Genomic DNA, 21,430 nt, shown 5'->3' with positions numbered 1-21,430 from the left:
AGTGACCACACACACAATCCTGTTGCTTCACATAGATATATGTATGGGTATAGATATACGGTATATACACATTGATTTTTTTTATATATATATAAAATAACACCTTGTTTATAAAGCGACATTTAATTGCCACTGGTTCCCTTCCCGCCCCACAAAAACAATAGTATACAAAATATAAAATATTTTAAATATTTATAAACGCTGCAAGAAAAAAATAGAACTGTACGAAAATATTTTTTTTTTTCTGAGGTTCCCTCCCTGGCCTGTGGGAAGGGAAAAAGAAGGGGTACACATTTGGCCGGCCTAGTGTGCCTTGAGTCCGTAGTTGTTAAGCGGGTAGGAGTATGCCCTGCCTAATACTATCCGGTCCCGGAGGAGCTTAAATAAGACATAATAATTGCAGAAAAGGATAAGGGCCATGGAGAGGGTATGGTTCCACTTCTCTGAGCGCAGCAGCGAGTAGAGCTGGTAGCAGACCACACTGCCCTCGATGAGAATCAGGAGGTTGAGCAGCCGTAATGGACGGTGAAAAAGGAACTGCAGGGAAACAGTTAAAAAAGATTTCTATAATTTGTTGCAGTGTTAAAGTGGGGAGGGGTACATACATAATGTTGTTGGGCACCACTGTGCTAACGACCATCATGCTGGGCAGAAGAAATGTTTGTACTCCAACCACTGCTAGCATAAGAAACAAGGTGTGTAGGAGTGTCATTTTTCTTGAGAAGGGGAGGATAGGTGAAATAACGTACTGGCCAGCTGACATACTTTAATGTTTCCTTGGAAGACATTGACTAGAACCCTCTTTAAGAATATGCCACTGCCTGATGGGAGAGCTGCATCACTGTAACGAGCACGCGCTGACAAGGCAGCCGTGGCTTCCATCCTGCCCAGACATCACTGTCATCCTGCAACGGGAAAGCCCCTCTGCTGCAAATGGGTATTTTAGCGGCAACAGGCTGTTGCACAGCACTGAACTCTTCCCCACGATCTGCTCTGCTGCAGCTATGTTTGCGCCTCTCCTCCCTCCCACCATCATAAGTCACCAAGCAAGAGAAGAGATACTTGCGTAAAAGCGGGCGTGGGACACATCTGAAGGCACTGCTACGTTATAAGGCCCAACTGCTTTATACAGGCATCGGCTACGTCGCACCAGAACTCCTTGTGGCCATATTGTGTTTTCTGACCAGCTGTGGGGAAACAATGCCAGAGCGTTAGCATCTGTGCTCGCAACTCCCTGGACGTGGGTTCACGGGAATGGACTGCATCTTGAAAAATACCAAAGCCTCTGCCACAGGGATGTCCTAGCTCCCACTGGAAAAGCACAGAGGATCACAAGCCCACCAGATGGACTCTGAGTGATGCAAAGAAATGGCTCCCAGTGCAAGAGCCTAGCCTGCTGCATTGGAGGGGGCCACCCCCTGCCCCTGCGCATGCTACTTCTCCAGTGGCTAAGAGGAATCTCCGTGTTTTTTTCTGGGAAGGAGCCAGCAGAGACCAGAGAAGCTCGGATAGCTCGCTAGAGTAGATGTTTCTGTTTCTAGGGAACAGAAAGACCAGCAGAGTTGCATGGGGAATGGAGAAGTGTCCTCAACAGATAAGTACTGCTGGTGTTTCCTTATTTACTAGAATGTCTTCTCTTGGCCAGGTATGCCAACCTCTCCCCATCCCCACACTCACATATGCTGCGGAGCATTGCTGTAGGAACCATGTTCTAGCTTCTGCCACTTGCCAAGGTGGGCAGCTGATCTGTGAAGCAGGTCACAGTACTTGGGAGGCAGCAGCTGAGTGGTGAGCATGACAAAGGCATTGATCCACACCATGATGAGGTGCTCACACGACCAGCGCATGTCGTAGTACTGGGTGCTCTGCAAAGAGACCAGACAAGAACTTGGCACCACTGTCATAAAACAGAGGAAGGAATGACAAGGGACGTACTGCATGTGCATCCAGCAGACCCACACCACATGTTACAGGCATGCGCTTTTGGACCGGTGGTTTCGGAGGGTTACAGCTTAGGAAACACTCAAGACTCCCTTCTCCTTGACCTGAAGGAGAAAGGGCAGGGGATGATGCTGCAGCTGGTGCCTCTCCTCCTCCAGCAGCAGATACCTAGGGGGTTTGCTTGCCACAGAACTGTCCCAGGAGCACCAATTGCACCAAGACTGCTACGTGGATTTGGAGCCCTGCCCACTTCACTACACCAACTGGAGCTCGTTCAAGTTAGAAAAATGACAGATTAAAAATACAACCCTCACAATGACAAAAGGTTCTCGAATTTAGCTTGCCAAGCATCCTAGTTGGCTCTTTTTTCTAGCAGGCTGACCACCAAAGCCTCTGATCCAAGCACTTGAAAGCCAGGATGTTGGATCTGAGACGGGTAACAACAGGTTCCCTTTTCTAGGAAGAACACAGCTATCATCTGCCTAGGACAGGGGGTGGGAGAAGGGGAGTTAGTAAGTGGGGTGATGGGACTAGAGGTGCATCACATTTATGGCAATACCTATCCGCCAACCAGGAGCAGTACTAGTGCACTCCGGATGCAGCCATGCTCCGCTATCCAGGCTGCCAAAGGGGAGACAGAGAAAAGGGGAATTAACCAGGAATCTGGCCTGGCAGCAATTCACACAACATTCAGAAGGAGACGGCGGGCAGGGGCGCGGAGAGAGCCAGAGAAGAACTACCTTCACAAAACACAGTGGCAGGAACGCCACGTAGTAGGCACTGAAGAGGGAGTTGAAGAGAACTTCCTTGATCCTGCGGTTGAAGTCTGCTTTTAGGCACTCCACCTCATTGCGGATGAGATCTGGGGAAAGGGGGCAGCTGTGGGTGGGGATAGACGTAGGATTATTGAACTGTTCTCTCAGGGATTCCCACAGAAGCGAGAGGAAATCTTTGGGTTTGACCAGGCTGCTGACAGCTGAAGCCCCATCATCCACCATCTGGTCCTGTACCAAGTAACCACAGTCTGCAGGCAGGGGCTGTGCTCTGCTGTCCTGGTGGAAGCAGCACAGAGGAACGTAGACACCAAACCTGCAGAGAAAGAAAGCAAAAAAAAAGGGCTGAAATGACAGCCATTCCAACACGAAGCAGGGGGCACCTTCTCAACAGATACTGGCCTTTATGAGAGAGACACCACAGAGGAACCCTCATTCCAGAAGTCAGTAGCCAACTCTTCTCCCCCATAAAAGCCCAGAGGCTGCAGCTTCAACAGCTGTGCAGAGAAGCTTCTTTAAATCTCATTTATGGAACCAATGATCCCAGTCTTCAGTCACAGTAAAGGCCCCTCATGCAAACAGCATGCTGAGGCAATGTGCTTCACCAGCTCAGCACCACCTCCTTGCATCATACCCTGGCCACTCCTACTTCCCCTTTAATCATAAAACGAGGGCACCGATTACAGCCAACAGCTCTGCTTCCCATGGTGGTTCATGCCGCCCCCAAGCAGCTATGCTCCCCGTACACCTATGTATGCAGGTACAAGGTGGTGTCACTCACGGGTAGCCCAGGAAGAGGAGGTTGAGCACTGAATGGCTGCGGAAGAGGTTGACCAAAGTCCAGCAGAGCACCCATCCGCAGAGGGTGAGCAGCACCAGGCGCACCATGTAGTGAATCACTGATGTCGCACCCACCTGAGAGGCCTGCAAATGGGGAGGAAACATTCAGCTGCTCTGCAATGCTAGTGCTAGAACGTGCCTGCGGAGGAGGAGGAGCAGGGAGAGGGAAGGCACAGCTGCCCACTTCCAGATGCAGCAGACTTTCTTACAAAGGTGAATGCCTTTGATTTTATTCGTGACTGATAGAATCTGAAAGATTCAAATAAGCACAAGTTGTAGGGCATGACTAAAATAGGGCCTTTTGAAAAAAAAAAAAAAAAGCAGAGCTGCAAAATAGAAAATATTTTTGCTCAGGTCCCTTATTGCTCTGATGATAGTCCAGGATAGCCTGAAACACGCTTCCTCTTGCTCTCTCCTATAGAAGGATCAAGTCTCAGCATTTATTTTCCTAAAGAACTGGAATGTCACAGTTCTCAGCTAAGGGAAGAGAAGATGGTGCACCATAGCAATCCCAAAACTAGATTTCCACCGCTCATCTCTACTGGATGTACAGGCTGCAGTCTAGTAAGGAGGCACCACCTTCAAAAGGGCAGCAAGAAAGCTTGTTCCAGTCTCCAGAGGGGAGAAGGCAACTGAACTATGAAAAGATTCTTAGGGGTTAGAGCCAATAAATGGGACGTGCAAGAACTTGCATGGAAGGTTTCAATGCAGAAATTTCAGTCTATGGGAAGTTTTATGGAGAATGTGAACATAAATGAAAATGGCAGGAATCACAGATGAAAAAAGAACTTCAGAGATCCCATCTGGTCCATCTATTCAACAGGATAGAACTGTTCATTTATTTTATTTTATTTTATTTATTTTTACACTTATCGCTTAGTTGCTTGGCCTGGAGTTGTTAACCATTTCAGTGGACAGACCTTCCATTTTCCTTAAAATGAGCTTCCTCAAACATACATCTGGCCTGGTTCTGCTCTCACAAACAGGGAGAGTCCCAGAATCTGACGTGACACAACCAGAGTCTCAGAGTTATTCAGTAACCAGGACTGGAAAAGCAGTTCTACCAGCTATTCCTATTTCACTTTAGTGTACTCAGACATCCTCCTGCTGACCTTTCCCCTCTTGTCTCCTGTTCATTCATCCAGTCTTGGCTAACCTCCCTATCTGCCTTTCTGCTATCAAACTTGCAGTTCTCTCAGCCATTTCTCTGGCACGAGATAGAGATAGTGACACACCATATTGCACTGGCAGGGATAAAGAAGCAAGTGGGGCCATTTAATCTCCTCATAGCTGCAGAGGCAGCAGAGCTACCCAATACTGCAGGACACGAATGGGCTCAAGGAGAAAACTCCAAGGCAGATGGGCATCCCCAAAATCTTAGTCCTTCACACCCAGGCTTGTTCTGGGGGAAGAAACCCTCCAGCTATCCAGCTTGCAGAACTTTCTCAGGCCACGGATGGTGATGCTCTGCAATCCGTGCTATGGGCAGGAGAGGGAACAGTGGGAATGTTACCTCAGAGATGAGGGCCCACACCAGCCTCCGCGCCAGCATCACTGTGATGAACGCCGCCAGGTGGTAGTCAATGAGGTGAAAATTCTGAAGGAGGAAAGAAAAACGGTCTTCACCAGGGAAAGGGACTCTGAAACCACCCAGCTGGGGTGGGACTAGAAAGCTGGCTGCTGAGAGTGCATTAGGACCTTGTGTAAGCATTCCCCAAAGCTCTCTTATCCTGGAGGAGGGGTAAACATCAGTAACACAGGAATGTCTCCAGAAGCAAGATCTTCCCCACGTGGAGGTTCTTTACCATGAAGAGATTTCCACTCAAAACAAAACAAACCCACCCTTCAGGCAGGTATTTTGGGGTTCAAAGGGATATCTAGGACCAGGATATCCTACTACGGAGAACAGCTTGCAAGTTCTCCTGGGAAAAGCCACTGAGCAACCAGAGCAAGGGCAGCCAAAATGGAGTCCAGAGTGAGCCCACCAGTTCATTTTAGCTCTTGGTCTCAGAGATGGTCTGTAGCGACCTGTTAATCAAGTTGATCTGAGAAACGTCAACTTCACAGGCCATAAATCTGTATTAGAAGTTTAATGTTGGCTCTGGCAGCATCAAGTCAGATACAGCTCTTGGACCCCTTATGATTTTTCAGTGAAGCCACTGAATGTGTTCGGGCTAGAGCAGCTCGCAGACACTGAATACTGCTGTTTGGGACTTCAGGGACATTTTGGGTAAAAAAGAATTCTTGACATCTGATGGGAACAAACAAATAACTATTAAAACCTTCCAGGTAGGGAGCCTAAAACAGAATGTTTTTTCTTCAAAGCAAGCTGTGTCCAGCATCACGTAGCTGAACTGGAACCTGGTAACTGGAACACCAGCACCGCCTGTCGGTGCAGCTAACTAAGGAACCGCCCCAGGCTTCCAAGCAGCACGGACACAGCATGAAGTGAAGGACCCCCTCAGAAGCTAGCTTCACTCAGATGAGTTTGCTGACTCAGGTCACTGCCAGGTTGCGCAGCTTATTGGGGCAGGAAGAAGACTGAAACTGAGGAGACTGGGAGCTTTACATAAGCTGAGGAGCTGACCCCCTCCCCAACCCCTGGGCTGCTGACCTGCTGTGAGATGCTAATGAAAACTTGCATCATCTCCCTTCTCTCGGCTCCGTTGTTTCCACTGGGAAAGGGCACCCACAGCAGGAGAGAGCAGACTCCTGGAGTCTCAACTCCATTTCAAACCCTAGGGGCTAGCACAAAAAATTTCCACTGAAGGAATCCTGCTGACATCCCTCTCCCACCTTTTACATATTTTCTCCCCTGTAAAAATGGGGGTGACATGGCCCTGACTGATGGGGGTGCATGTGAACTTCCCTTCACGCCCTTAATGTCAAATGCCTTGTGATTCCTGGACTGAAGCAGCATGAAAAGCAGCTGTGTAATGAAAAAGCATGAGGGATGGCATTCGCCGGGAACTCACCAGTGAGGTGCAGGAAGCAGGGTGATTGTATGGGTACCACCAGACAGTCTTGTAGATGTTGATGTACTGAATGAAGAGGGCTACCAGTAGGTAGATGAAGAACAGGAATTCAAAGAGAAGGCTCCCATCCAACGGCAGTTCAGGTATCCGACAGTGACGTACAGGCTCCGGAGTAATCAGCGCTGTGATCGGAGGCGCGGAGAGGCTGATGGCACTACCATTCCTGAAGCAGACAGGTATCACTCACTTGGTAAACATTCTACATCATCTCTATCATTTTCCAGGACAGCGAGTGCTTGAGGTTGTGAATTTGGGACTGGGCATTGCTAGAGGAGAGATGGCAGCAGTCTTGCATTCACGTTTCTGGCACAAGACTGGTGGTGAGCTTCATAGGCTTCTTAGCTCAGACAAAACCCTCACCCAGCATTTTCTCTAGACAACAGACCGGTCTGCTAGAGGTGCTGTGATGCGTCCAGCAATATTTCAGTAAACTTGTAGATGGAGGAACAGAGGTACAGAGTGAGGGAGCAACTCCAAGCAAAAATCAATGAGGGACTCTGTGCCAGACCAAGAGCTTAATGTTGGCTCCTGCCACCCATCACTAGGACATTACAGTGGCGCCCAGCCTCCTTCTCCAGTACTGCAAAGTGTCCGTTGTCTTTCTGACCACAGTTCCTCTCGTAAAAAGAGGGGTAACTAAAAACGGAACAGAGGAGTTCAGCCACTTCCTAGAGGCTGCCCTCCCAAGTGTTTTCACCCTTCCTTCTTTCCTAGCCTTCAGAAGAGGCTAGGACAACTAAAAGCTCCAGCAGACTGAACTGATGGAGGAAGTTCAGGCATAAACTATGCTGTGTCTGACTGAAACCAGGATTAAGCGACACTTCCCCAGGACCCTGGGGCACTGACTCCGTGGTCTCAATAGTGACTTTTTCCTCAAGAATCTAAAACTGTGCCATCCATCCATCCGTCCCAGGCAGAGAAATCTTCAAAGGCCAAAGCTAAATGGCTTGGATCTCTCTACTCTGTAAGAATGCACGTATACCAAGTAGATGAGGGCCTCAACATGCAGCAAATAACTTCTCTAGTCTGCTAACTCCTGTGTGAACAGAAGTAATGCTGGGCCCTTTTAGTCTTTATGTGAAATGTGGAGATCTGTATGTCACCACGTGTTCCTTTTTCAGCCCCCAGCTTCCCCAGAAAACGGGGATGAGCTTTGACAACTGTGAGGATTAGTTTCATCTGCAGCCAGCAGGGCTTAAGCAGAATATAGGCATCCTCCTGCCCTGCCCTTCTACCACGCAGGAGGGGGACTCACAGCTGAGCTCCGACATGTCACACTAACTCCCTGCGGCACTGCAGGCAAGCGAACAAGAGACAAGGACTCATCATTTGCTAGGACTCACTGCTCTGGGAACTGCTGCAGAGAAAGACAAACGGAGCATTGTGCAATTTCCATCCCTGGCTGTTGTGGCGGCGGTGAAGGGTGGCTAAGACCACTTCCACAGTCCTCCCCATGGGGCTGATCTTAACGCATGAAGCCAAGAGAGGGGCCGCAGAGGTAAGCATGCGCCACAGCAGAGCTGAGAAGAGAAGCTGGAAGAGGTTTGTCATGCAGGGCATGTTCCCCCTGGCATGGGCCATCTCTTAATACTACAGCAGAGGGCTCGAGGTTCCCATCTCCCAGTTCCTTGCTTTAACCACAAAGCTGCACTCCTGCCCGGAGTTCAGAGTGGATCAAGGCTCCCAGCTTTCAGCGCTATCCCAGCCACGGGTGTCTCAACAAACCTGCTGTTGTCCTTACCTGTTTCTCAAACCGGTACCGTTTCCGCAGCTCCCACCAACCAGCGTCTGGAGAGAAGGCAAAGCTGAACGGCTTAGCTGCTGCCGGCTGGGTCCCCTCCTTCCACCGGGCATGACCAGGAACCAATCCACTTCCAGTGCCTCCAGCAGGCTGTGCCCCAAGATGCAGAAAATGATCCCGAAGCCTTCCCAGGTCTGCAAAGGAGGCAGGAACATCACTTAAGCTGCAAACTGCTGGTCACCTAGTTCACACCCCAGCCAAGTAAGTTCATGCAAAAGGAAGCCACTCTCATACACTCTGAGCCCTGTGGGACACCCATCACCACCCTAAAACACTGTGCCATTTCAATGACACCGGATCAGTGTCTGCTTGCATACACAGCACAGACACCACTGACACTGTGTCTTTAAAAAGTTGCTGTTTAAATTAGCCATCAGTGACTGCTACCACTTCCTGTTGGCTGGAAAGTGCCACCGAGCATCTCCAGTGCTGGAGACCACAAAACTGTGTGCCTCATTTCAAAAGCAAGCCTGGGAAAAGCCCCCTCCCTGTTCTGCTGCAAGAAGCTACTAGAGATTCGCAGGGTTTTTTAACCACCCAACACATCACTTGACAGGGTCTGATGCTGGTAGGTTATTTGGACCTGCCTCTGCCAGAGCTCTGAACAGACAGACTGGTCTCCATGAAGTTAATTGCATGGTTCAGCTCCCTTCCCGTGCCAAGAAATCCCAACTGACACGACAGCAGGAGGTACATTTTAAAGTGGTTCTAGTTAGCAGAGTAGTGCTGCAAAACACACATGCTGGGGCACATCCAAAGAAGAGCAACAAAGCTGGAGAAGGGTCCAGAGAGCAAGTCCTATGAGGAGCAGCTGAGGGAACTGGGGGTGTTTAGCCTGGACAAAAGGAGGCTCCAGGGAGACCTTACTGCTCTCTACAACTACCTGAAAGGAGGCTGTCTCTTCTGCCAAGTAACAAGCAACAGGACAAAAGGAAATGGCCTCAGGTGGTGCCAGGGGAGGTTTAGATTGGGTATTAGGAAAAAATTTTTCACTGAAAGGGACGGGAACAGCCTGCCCAGGGAAGTGGTTGAGTCACCGTCCCTGGAGGTATTCAAAAGACTGTAGACGTGGCGCTTCGGGACATGGTGTAGTGGTGGACTTGGCAGTGCAAGATTTACAGTCAGACTCGATGATCTTAAAGGTCTTTTCCAACCTAAATGATTCTATGTACACAAGTACTTCAAAGGCACATATAAGCAATCACGTATCCCAGCCCTCAAAAATATTAATAATAATTAAAACCTGAATCTATAAATATTTCTTTATTTTAAATGACACATTTTAAACCAATCAGCTCCTTAAAATGACCTACTATGAGACAGGCTGGGCAACTCAGAGTATCAGTAACAAAGGTAGATTCTCTGGCACAGACTTTTATCACTCCCCATATGATTTTGCTTTTCTTTCACTAGTCTCCCACATAACACTGCAAGGATTTCGGCAGTCAGGTACGTTTCTGATGGCTAGCAGACATAAAAGAGCAAGGTGTTGAGTTGGAGTGTGAATCTGGAAGTCATTCCAAGCGCACATGCTGTACAGAACCAAGACAGTGAGAGGGCATCTTGCTACAAGGACTCTGGTGTATCTGCATGTCTGGAGACTAATCAGATGCCTTTTCAGCAAAATACCATAGCCAAAACCAACCCAGGGTCCAAAAAACACCTCCACCTTCTGGGAAACTCTGGATCTAGCTTTGAAATTTACAGATGGAACCTATTGTCTATTTACAATTCAGTTATCACCTCCTTTAAAATCCTGAGAAATCACAGCTGGTAGAAATGCCAGGAAGTTTGTTCATGAGTCACATCACTGTCACCATGAACACAGCATGCAGAACTATTCTAAAAAAACCCTCAAAGAATCATCCTTTGTATTAAAATTTCCCATCCTTCATCTATATTCCAATAACCAACTCTCAAAATTTCAACAAAAATCAGGATGCTTCAAAAGGGAAAGGCTCTCTACATACCCACATGAAGGTCACTAGCACAAAAAAGAAAAAAAAAGTAAAGCAGAGATCCTGGAGAGTAAAAAAGGGAAGGGAAGGGGAAAAAAAAAAAAAAAAAAAAAAAAGAGTTGTGAAATTGCATGAAAGGAGAGAGCAAACACTGGGCAATTTGGGCTTGGAGGAAAATAATGTGCTTTGGCAGACTTCAAAATTCTCATTATAATTCTAACACCACCACAACAGAAAACTGAAGCCTTCCTTACCTTTCTAGTCAAGGCTCTAAAGCTTTCAGAGAACTTTCTCTGGGATGTTCTAGAGTTTTATTTGGGAATATTTATATTTCAAGAATTAAACAGAAGAAAATTCTCCTGAATGCACAAGATGAGCAGGGGCAGCAACAGACAATGCAGAATTCACTTAGGGCATCCAGACACTTCACATAAGCAGCTAAGGTGAAAAAAAATATGAGAAAAACCTCTAAAAGGAGCAACTTTGAAAGCTATTTTAAGCCAAATTAAACTATTACAGGGACTGTGGAAGCTAAAACAATTGTTCTGATTCAACCTACAGGATGTTTGTGATAACGGATGCAGTATGTTGGTGGTCTAATTAGCAGTATTAACAGTGGAAGGTACTTTATGCCACAGTCAGTAATTCATGTAAATAATTTAACAGCTTTCATTAGTATTATCCCATTAGTATGCTTCGCATGCTCGCTAATATAGACACTTGGACACTGAGTAATTGCATTTCCACCCTCTGGTTTTGCAAACCAGTAAAATGCAGGTTTCTACCAGTACAAAAGAATGCCTGTGGAAAGCAACCCTCCTTAATGTCAGCGCACCGTATTTTAAACGCACTTGAATAAGCCCTTTCACAGCGATCCATGAATGTATAGACCGGGCAGTTCCTCAAGCCAAAAGCTTTAAATAAAACTTTATGTCACTGGAGTCTGATCAAATTAGGCAGGTGTCTGTTAGAGCAAAATCTGCCTAAGAACCCTTCCTTTTTTGTTGTTGTTTGCTTTTGTTTTATAAAACTAGCCACGCAAAACTGAAGCTCCCCCGATAAAGTTAAACAAAGCAGTGAGATTACAGATCAGTTTGACTAAGTCTGCTTTTTTTGGCTTTGAACCAATCAACAGCCCTCCTTTTTGAGACAGACAGACACGGGAAAAAGCTTTTTTATAGTTTTCAATTAATAAAGGCATGACTCAACTGTGAAAAATATGCTAACAAGAAAAAAAAGTGCCCATGACCCTTCACTCCAACAGGTAAGATTCCTGTGTGCATCCAAGTCATATTAAGTATTAATAACGAGCCCACGGAGCGAGCTGGGAGTCTACCAGGCTCCTTTCTCTATTTGCAGAGTCCCCACCCCATCGGCAATCTTATTTTATACAGAGTCACAGGCACAGAAAGTGAGTAATGGAAGATAAAAGCTTTTCCTGACAAGACTCTTCAGTCCATTAATATGAGTCCACATTGTTATTCCCAGTTCACCTGTATTTTCCATCAAAAGTAAGTCACATATTTGTATTCCCTTCATCCTCAACATCCCCAAAACAGAAACCGCCTGGCTTCCAAGATCTCCTCTCTCAGGCAGACGTGGGCATCGTAAAAACACGCAAGGGAATGGATATGGGTACAGACAGCTCTTGGGTGCTAGAGAGGGACCACACTCTTCCTCTGGGACAGAGACAAAACCTTCAGCTTTACAGCCTACATGGTCACAAAAAGATCCAGGACTGTAAGGGATCAGACCTTCTGATTTCCAATTCTTGCTTTTAGGACTTCAGAAAGCATTTGGTATTTTGTTTCTCTGCACCAACACTCCTCCTCCCTATCAGCTCCCCAGCTCTCCTGACTGAGGCAGGACCAAGCCGGCAAGAACCACAGCTGTGAGCAAGGCTTTAGTGATGGGCAGCTAGGCAGCCAAACCATCCGCCAGCTGAGAGGTGAAGCAGCATGCAGCCCTGTCCTGCTCCCCAGGGACCATCACTCAGAATCATGTTCCTGCATCAGCAGCTGCCCAAACAACTCTCAGAAGAGACAAACCAGGACAGTCAGTGACTCATCAGAATGAAAAGTCTGCCTGGTTCCCCATCTCTTTGCTGGAAATGCTACAATGCTCAGCCAGTTATTTTGATGGCATTACAGTTTTGTTTTTTTTATTTGGAGAAAACTCCGAGCCTCCAGTCCTCTTGGGAAGCTCACTGCACTGAGGCATGAGAACTCTGAGAGCTTGGAAAACATTCAAGAGGCTCTCCTTCGCTCCACAAGTCCTACAACCGGCTACTCTTAAGAGCAGAAAGGGAAATGTGGCCATCCCCACTTGCAGCAACATGGGCTGAGAAGACCACAAGTCTCTCACTGCAACTCTACATCTTGATCAAAGCAGCCGCCTTCCTGCTGAGTAAGCATGCGACGTCTTGGGGTGAAGCAACACGCCTCTGTGGCCATTAGCAAAGGAGTTCTGCCTGCCTCCTCCTCAGCAACACAAAAGCTCTCAGCATCGTCTGGCTTGCTAGCAAGACTTTCCATTCGAGGTGACTGTGCTTTATGGCTACGCAGGATGGAAACACACCTGCCACCCCCGTGACACAACTGCAAAGCGCTGACATGAAGCACAGGGTACTACCAGCGCTGAGAAAACACCATCGACATTTCCAGCCCCTCTGGGTACTAGTGGTAACACCCCGAACCATCGCTAGCATCAAGCGTGGGACAAAAGGACGAAGGAACTGGGAATGGCGCAGGGAAAATGCAAGCCAAGGAGCACGGAAGCAGCAGTGCCAGAAGCAGTCCCGCAGCGCCACGGGAAACCACACTGCCCATCTCCAGAGCGCTCCTACATCCAGGCATCTGGGAATTCCTCCTCCCACTGCAGCAGCAACCTGTCCCCCTGCTGTCAGGAGCGTTGGCTTCTAGGTCATCTTCCTTCAAAAAGGAACATATATCCTGGAACTGGACTGTCTGGATAAGCTCCAAGGCACGAGCTCCCAGACCACAAAGGCCAGGGTCCATTTAAGACCTGGACAGTTTCCCCTGGCCTGAGTGAAAGGTTCTGTCCCCAGGGCTGCCAGGGCACAGCAAGCACCTGCACAGCTTCTGTTACCACCCCACAGGTGACAACAACTCACTGTGTCCCAGACAGTGGTTTATTTATAAAACTTTGTTTGCAAGGCTGCGAAAGACAGTTACTAGCCCCTGGTGAAATCGTTTCTGTAAGGATGGGAGGAGGAAAAGAGTAGGATTCTCTAACCTTTAGAAATAAATATATGCTGTAACAGTTGAGACTTTCAGCTGGCAGACAAACAGCTCTTTCTCCTCTTCCTCCCTCCGTCCCCCATCAGTCTCTGAAAGCGAAACAAGCTATGTAAAAAGGTCTCTCGGTTACTAATGTCCTCACTTCAAGCCACTGTAGCCAACCTAATCTCAAACTCTTATTTCTCCAGCAGTCCTAATCATAATTCACAAATTATCAGCAAATCCACCTTATAGTCAAGTTTTCTTTTCAACTGCTGTGACTCCCAGTTACTATGGCTTATTTTTTTTTTCCTTTTAGTGTGAGACCTATTTATTTATTTAAGTAAAAACATTTGGACAGCTGGAAAAACTGAACCACAAAGCTGGTAACCCATTCACCCGACATCATCATCATCATCATAATAATATGTATAAAAAAAAAACCACAATCCAAAACATCAAGAAGAGAGCCTAGAAAAGCGATGGCTGCACCCGTGCCTGGGTGATGAGGCCACCTTATCAGCACCCTCACATCTGCCACACCGAGAGCCGACAAGCTGCAGAAGTTCTGTGGAAGCCCTGACTTGGTTGGGGAATCAAAAGAGCGTTTAGTTGTTGCGAGGGAGGAAACAACCAACAGGTTATCAGCTGGAAAGCTAAATATTTGGCTTGCACAGAGCTCCCCCAGCACTAAAGTCAACACAACCTTTCAACTCAGGCTGGCTCCACAGGCGCACACCCGCCACCTGGCCCAGCACTTGGCCCCAGCCCCGCGCCGGCAGGCAAAGCTGCTTAGGAGGGAGGTCTCCCAAGTCAGCACGTTTTCCAAGTCCTCATGCCGTACGGAGCGACAGATCAAGAAGGAGATTCAGCATGGAGAGAGCCAGAAACCCCCCTGAAGCACAGCCCAGGGTCAGGCGAAAAGGCCAAGAGCCAGGTGGTGAATCACCACTGTCAGGTGATGCACCAGCGAGATTAATTTTTGCTCAGTGACTAAGAACCAAGAACCTCCTCTGTAATAACGAAACCAACCCAGGAACACCAGCTCAGCGTAGGCTTTTCTGCTACAGCACAGCTCCGGCTGAAGAGGCTCCATCTATCAGTCCTTGACACACATGCCAAATCAAAGGGTGAAAGTAGCAAGAAACAGGCAAGAATTCAGGAACGGCATCTACATCCTATGACTCGGGCATCTTCAGTGAGGAAGGCTAAAACTAAGCAGACAGATAAGTGGGGAAAATAAAAGTTCTAGCTAAAGACAAGGTGAAGGCAGCACTTGCCATCTGTAGCTGCCACAGTACTTCAAATACCCACAGACAAAAATGGGAGCAGGAGAGAAAACTTTTCCAGGAAAAGCCTCTCCGGGTTGAAGTGCAATAAGCTCAACTCAGCTCATTTTGCAGATGTGCTCTTTAAAGACGGGGCACAGACTTAAGTTCTTAATATCAAGAAGATTATCCAATAGACTGAAAAAGTAATTTTTAAAAATGGAGAGGGATTTCCAAACCAAATCCTACACATTCCTTAAAAATCCCCTCAAAGACCTTACTTCAGGGGGTGCGACGAAGAGATTTCCAGAGGTATGCAGGCGATGTGGTCCTCTTCAGAACACAGATGAGTTCAAGTCTTTGTGAATTGGAGGAAAGAAAATACACATACTAAGCGCTCTTAATGAACCTCTGGCGACTACAAGAACAAAGGCACAATTCCTGGACTACTAAATAATACCACATAACCATGTAATTACCTTTGCAACTAACTGCTGCGGGAGGTCAGAACAAACAGCTTAATAAGACTTTAATGAATGACTACAGTAATTTTATGAATGAATTGAAATTATGTTTAAAAAAAAAGATTAAAAAAAACCCAACCCACAACGTAAGATCCTCAGGGCTCAGCAGCTACAAGTGGCCGACACTCTCCCCCAAGACAACAGCGTCGCACAGTTTGCAATACAGTAACATTTTCTTTGGCTTCTTCCGATGTATACAGCGACACTCACAGCCCAATACTGGATCTGGGAACAAAGAAAGCATTGGCTGGTCCTCGTGTGAGAACAAGACAGAGGTGCAAAGCTGAGCTTTTCCAGCAGCAGAGGGAAATGCAGGCCTGACCAGCTGGGTCATGCTCTATTTTGGTCCTACAGTTCCCATCCTGCTAAATCGTGTGGGGGAAGGGACAGCGAGTCTGGCCTCATCCAGAGCAAGAGGCTCCAACTAAAGAGCTGGTGGGAATTACCAAGCTTGACATCCAGTTCTCAAAGATGACCTCCGCTGTTGTTTGAAAGCTCGGGAGAGTTTCAGCTCCAGATCCAAACCAGGATTTGGGTATGTCACAACACAAAGTTTTAAGCTCCAACTCCACCTGCCTGTTACCGACAGAAACAAAAGTTCTGTTTAGAAGGGGCCTGTGGTTGGGAAGTAACACTCCATCACTAGGACAATGTGCATCAGCAGACACAACACTGGCAAAGCTACCGAAGCTGGCTGTTCAAACAGTTTGTCAACGTGCACTGCCAAGAACGTCTTGCACCAAAGCCCTTCAGTAAACACTGCGCACAGGCACGGCACTGCTAAAACACAGCCACTGATCGCCCTCCGTTACACCGTGCCGTGCGACTGCGAAAGGAAGGGAATTTTGGCTATGGCCACTGAAATTTTCTTTTCCAACTTATCAGGACAAATGCACAGCAAAATAGATCACCACTGAGAGCAGCTGCGAGGTAGAAAAGATGCTCTTGCCTTAAGAGCCCATCTTGTAATTTTCAACCAAGCAAGCCACCAAAACACGTGTTCTGCTCCCAACTCCGAACACATACACATGCTCTAATGGCCTGAGTACAGGCCTGCAAGCCAGGAACTCTCGGGTTTTTTTAATCTCTCTTCAACTGACTTCCAGGGAAGTTTGTTACTGATTTTCCTGATTTAGACCTCAATTTCCTTATCCCAAACAGGATAAACTGTTTGGCAAGTGTTTCTCTTGCCAGGGGTCTCTGTACATAGTATTGAATATTTTTTACAGTATTATTTTAGTGTTTTAGAGACTGCAATTATTTTAGTGCTTTTAAAACAAACAGAAGCAGCTTTCCCGCTGTTTTTGTTCCTCTGCCAATCCCTACGGTTAATTTAATGGAGATCAGCCATGATGAAAAATCATGGGGAGTCACTAGGTGTTTTCTGTTTTGTCCTCACATAGCTAAAAATAAGGCAGGCATCTGCCATCTGTAGCAATGAGTTTGAAAGCATGGAGTAGAACACAAGGAAGAAACACTTACTCAAGCCTTACCCCCAGGTCATTGCGCTGGGATTCGTATCGGAAGGTATCGGTGCGACTGTGATTTGCATACCCCTGACACCATGGAAAAGCAGAATTATTGCAGGGGACTCTAAATAAATTGTAATTTGCACAAACCATAAATTTGCATTAAAATATAAAACACATAGGAGAATACATCAATTCCCCTCTACTTGCCTCTTAAATAAGAGGTACAGGTAATCTGCAAGTTCCCCCGCGCAAAACGGTACGAGTCCTCAATTCAACTTGCATTATTCTGGCAGGTGGCACTCAGAACTTCACACCACCATTTACAGAGCAACTAATCTAGCAGGTCAGGAAAATGCAGTAGGATACGTTAATCCCTGGTATAATTAATTATACCAAGACTAATTTAGCTGTCCAAACCTGCACACACGCTCCCTTATAAGCATGTCTGGGCCACACCGAGAATTTTGCTTTAACCCAACCATTTCAAACCCCCAGCATACATGGCTGCCGTTGCACCACGTTAGCCATCATGGCTTTTCTGACTTGCTTGCATAATACTCACTCCCATCTGAAGACTCCGTTTGCAACACGTTCAGCCCAAAAAGTTAAAAAAAAAAAAAACAACTTAGAAATGACTCTCCACTGACTACACCCCACAAAGAATGGCAGGAAGTCTTTCAGGAGAATTTGTGATAGCTCATGAGTGATTTGGCCAAGTCATACAGCTAACAGAGATTTACCTCCAATTTTTAAAAATCCACCCTCTAAAAGCTGTACCGCTTATCCAATCGTGGTACGGTTAGAAATAAATGAACAAAAGTTCCCATCAGCACAAAAGACCTGCTGCAGCGAGGCGAACAAAGAGGAGAGAGCTAACTTCATGGCACCGTCCAATACCAGGGCAGGCCAAACTGCAGCCAGAGAGCGGATTAAGGAGATGGCAGAGGAGAAGGGATCACTGAAGGAAGAGGAACGTGGATGTCGCAATTTCCTCTCTTCCTTATGGTTTCTTGTGCATAGGTTAGCACCGCAGTACGGTCAAACTGCATCAGTTCTCCAACTGGGTGGCAGTGCAAGAAGGAAAATCGGGCCTCAAAAAGGAAAATACGTATAACAGAATATCACACTGCAAAATGAACTATGACGGAGCAGGTAATACTGAAGCCTAAAGATCCCAAGCATTTAAGCAGATTCTGCAAGCCAAATTCAACCCTCGTCTGTATTTCTCAGTCCATAAACAACGCAGGACATAAAATTTCACAATGGACAAACAAAAGAATGGTCGGAAATCAGTAATACTTTAAAGAATAAATGTTCTAATAGTAGAAAAATTCATCCAAACCTCCAACTGATTTTCAACAGTGCTAAAACCCACATACATCTTCCTATTGATAAAGTATCTCTTCTTTAAATCCAGAGCATGCATCCAGCCCCTCCAACTCAAGAGTTTTACATCCATAAACTAAAACTAAACCACACATTTGTAACTGCCAGAAGAAAACTTCTTTCCAGGATTTCATGATACTGAGGCACAGGGGGAGCACAGAGACTGAGAGGTAGGACCGTCTCAGAATCAGTACTATCTTGTTGCTTTACACCACATCCACCTTTAGGAGCTGGAACTCTACAAAGTCAGACCGAGTGACCCGACTGGCTTCTGAACTGTATGCTCATGGACATTGGAAGTCACCTTAACACACATTTGTAGCATATATATTCTTGCTGTATTCTCAAACATCCAAATTTGATGCCTGCAGAAGAAAAAAAATGTTAGTTTTTTATCCAGATAGCCAGGCTCCAGTTGCCCAAATTAACTTGCAATGCAGACACTTGCAGAGAAAGATTTATGTTCAGTGCTGCTCAATGTGAAAAAGAGCAGAAAGGTGTGGGGTTTCACCCCCCCCTTCAAATACTACATACATAGATTCTGTCTCTAAAATTTCAGACCAAAAAGCAGTGTCTGAAGAAAGCATAGACAAAAAAGTGATTAGGCCTGTCTGCTTTTGAGTAATACATAACAACATAACTGTATTGGCGATGTTACATCAGCACAAATATTGCTCATACAGGCAGGCTGCTATGATGAGAATAGCTTTATCTCCTTAGCTACAACAGGATGCCATTAGCGTCTCTGTAAAAAGAATAATTCAGCAAGGTGCTAACCTGTACATTACAAGAAGTTTTCAAAAGAATTTACCTTCTTACAAGCAGAATAAAAATGTACTCTGCAAAAGTAGGAAGCGAAATGTTTATCCCCATTTTACAGTCAGAAAGACTTTTAAAAAAATAAAGTAAAAAATAAAAATGAAACGCCTACCTTTTTGAAATTATCAACGATTTCAGATGCTCAGGTTGAGACAATACAGATACCCCCATCAGCAGGAGTGTGGACAGCCAGACCTTCTGAAAATCAGGTCTCAAATGCCTGCAAGTCACTAGGTCAGCCACGAGATAGCCAAGGAGACACGCAGATATTCCACAGTCTTGGGATGAGGAGCGTGCATCACGGTGGGCACAGGTAACTGTGTCACTGATACTACCTGAGCTCTTCTGTCATTTCAAATAAGTGAAACCTGGACAGCATTCCCACCCTCCGTGCTGGTTTGCGCTGCAAAACCCAAGTCAGAGATGCTCAAGAACAGAAACAAGAAGCAGCTGCATCTACACCTGAAGAACTTCCAGTCCGACAAGGGACTACAAGGCATGTGAAGTTTCAGCACAACTCCCAGAGAGGTCAGCATTGCCTGGCTACCACCTCCGCGCCAGCGGGCCCAGGATTTATCAGCAAAGCATCATCCGATCGCGATACCCAGCGCCTCGAGGAGCGGCTGGAAGGAGAAATGGGTGTGAGAAACAAAGCCACTGCCACCCCAGGAGTGCCAGGAGGTGAGCAAAGGGGCAGGCTCCGGGTTACAGGGCTGGTGCCCTGCTCTGCAGTCAGCACCCTGTGAAACTGGAGCCAAGCCATTCCAGTCCTGTCCCTGTACTGCTGCATCCCCCTCAGAAAACATCCTCTGAGCACAGTGAGTTAACAGACCTGAGTCGGTTACAAAAGCGACGACGCGTCATGTCCAAGAACTTTGTGACCGACCACTTTGTGACACAGACATCTCCTTCCTTCACTTACAGCCCCAAAAGATGCCAGTGACACGAGGGGCCTGTTACAAGGGAAAAGCATGCACGAGAGTGACCATCAACTGCAAAGCTGCTTCTTTTCCACTGCACGGTCATGTCAGAATGATGCTGGAGTAGCGAAGGAGCTACCTCACGTAATACGGAAAATTATCGGCCTGTGCTGCCCTGCGTAAGGCAGGGTGAGCGATACACTGCTTTTTAGTGGTACAAGAGGGAACAGCGACGTGCGCCCACATCCATTCTGGAAACCGTACCTGGTGGTGGGTGAGGTGTGCCCGGAGTTACAGAGCATTGCCTCATCTTCCACAGGCCGGTGGAAGGACGTTGTAGGACTGGTTACCGCGTTTGAAAACCTCAAAGCGAACCCACCCGTGTCCCCAGCCCGACCTGCTCGCGTTTAACCCGCAGCCTTCCCCGCACGGCGGGCTCCGGGCAGCGCGCGGGGGCCCTGCGCCGCCCTGGCACACGGGGACACGCCGAAAGCGAGAAGCCGGGGAGCAGGTGCCGTAACGCACCGGCAGGACCGACGCAAAGCCCAGGAGCCAGCACACACACGCACACAGACACACAGAGCTGCGGGGGCCCGGCCCGGCCCGGCTGCGCCCCTCGCCCCCCCGGGCCCCCGCGGGGGCCGGTACTCACACATCCACGCGCGGGCGGCGGCGCGGCTCGGACATCAGCCGGCAGCGGGGTCCCCGGCCCGGCGGCGAGCCCCGGCCCCCGCAGCCCCCCGGCCCGCCGGCGGGGGGCGAGGCTGCGGCGGCGGGTGCCCGCGGAGCGCGGCTCGTCCCGCCGGGCAGACCCCCGGCCCGGCGCCCCGCGGCGCGGCAGGAGGCAGAGCGGGCGGCCGCGGCGGGAGGGGAAGGGCCGGGAAGAGGCGGCTGGCCCAGCCTCGGCGCCCCGGCGCGGCCCTGCACACCGCCGGCTGCCGCCGCCGCAGCTGCCCGGGAGACGTGGCAGTGAGGGCTGATGCTCTCATCACAGGGCGACAGGCGGCGGCGGCAGCAGCCACCGCGGCGGCCGCGGCCCCGGCCGGCCCAGGGAGGGACGGGCGCTGCGGGGCGGGGCGGGCCGGCCGCGCCGCCATCTTGGTGGTGGCAGCAGCAGGGGCGGCGGGGCCGGGGCGGCGCGGGGCGTGCGGAGCCCCAGGGCACGGCACGGCACGGCACGGCACGGCACGGCACGGCACGGCACGGCACGGCACGGCACGGCACGGCACGGCACGGCACGGCACGGCACGGCACGGCACGGAGCCTCCAGGGGGAGATGCTCCGTCCCTTATCCGCGCCCCGTTGCACCGGGAACGCTTTTGTCGCTCTAGTCACGATAATAAATCCAGAAAGCGCCACGTTTTGCATCGTGAGACACCCCCAAAAAAATTAATGAAATAATCATAACCAACAGCTTCATTACAGCCAGCAACTCTGCTTACCCCGCGAGTGAG

At 48.4% G+C, this 21,430-nt stretch overlaps 1 protein-coding gene across 4 annotated transcripts; it reads right to left on the bottom strand.

Moving 5' to 3' along the window:
- Positions 1–17: 17 nt before the first annotated feature.
- On the bottom strand, positions 18–20,956 carry TMEM39A (transmembrane protein 39A). Of its 4 annotated transcripts, XM_056340489.1 has the most exons (10): positions 19,169–20,418; positions 15,826–18,602; positions 8,331–8,524; positions 6,530–6,752; positions 5,068–5,151; positions 3,496–3,638; positions 2,682–3,030; positions 1,678–1,865; positions 1,067–1,187; positions 18–537 (listed from the first exon to the last, which is right to left on the bottom strand). In XM_056340489.1, exons 2-10 carry the CDS (start codon positions 15,835–15,837, stop codon positions 304–306), a joined length of 1,548 nt encoding a protein of 515 aa, XP_056196464.1. In that variant the 5' UTR covers positions 15,838–18,602; positions 19,169–20,418; the 3' UTR covers positions 18–303. The 4 variants fall into 4 exon arrangements, with proteins under 4 accessions (XP_056196464.1, XP_056196467.1, XP_056196466.1 ...); XM_056340492.1 differs by lacking the exons at positions 15,826–18,602; positions 19,169–20,418 and adding an exon at positions 20,629–20,956; XM_056340491.1 differs by lacking the exons at positions 15,826–18,602; positions 19,169–20,418 and adding an exon at positions 9,724–15,400.
- Positions 20,957–21,430: the final 474 nt, after the last annotated feature.

Source organism: Falco biarmicus, chromosome 5 (genome assembly GCF_023638135.1).
Source record: "Falco biarmicus isolate bFalBia1 chromosome 5, bFalBia1.pri, whole genome shotgun sequence".
NCBI classification, from domain to species: Eukaryota; Metazoa; Chordata; class Aves; order Falconiformes; family Falconidae; genus Falco; species Falco biarmicus.
This window is presented reverse-complemented; position numbering and strand designations above follow the sequence as displayed.

Coding starts and splice junctions, on each gene's coding strand:
- TMEM39A (XM_056340488.1), bottom strand. CDS start 8,545: ATGTTCCTGCCTCCTTTGCAGACCTGGGAAGGCTTCGGGATCATTTTC. Junction 1,866..2,681: donor TGCCACTGTGTTTTGTGAAG/GTAGTTCTTCTC, acceptor GTCTCTTTGCAG/AGCACCCAGTACTACGACAT. Junction 1,188..1,677: donor AGCAATGCTCCGCAGCATAT/GTGAGTGTGGGG, acceptor GTTTCCCCACAG/CTGGTCAGAAAACACAATAT.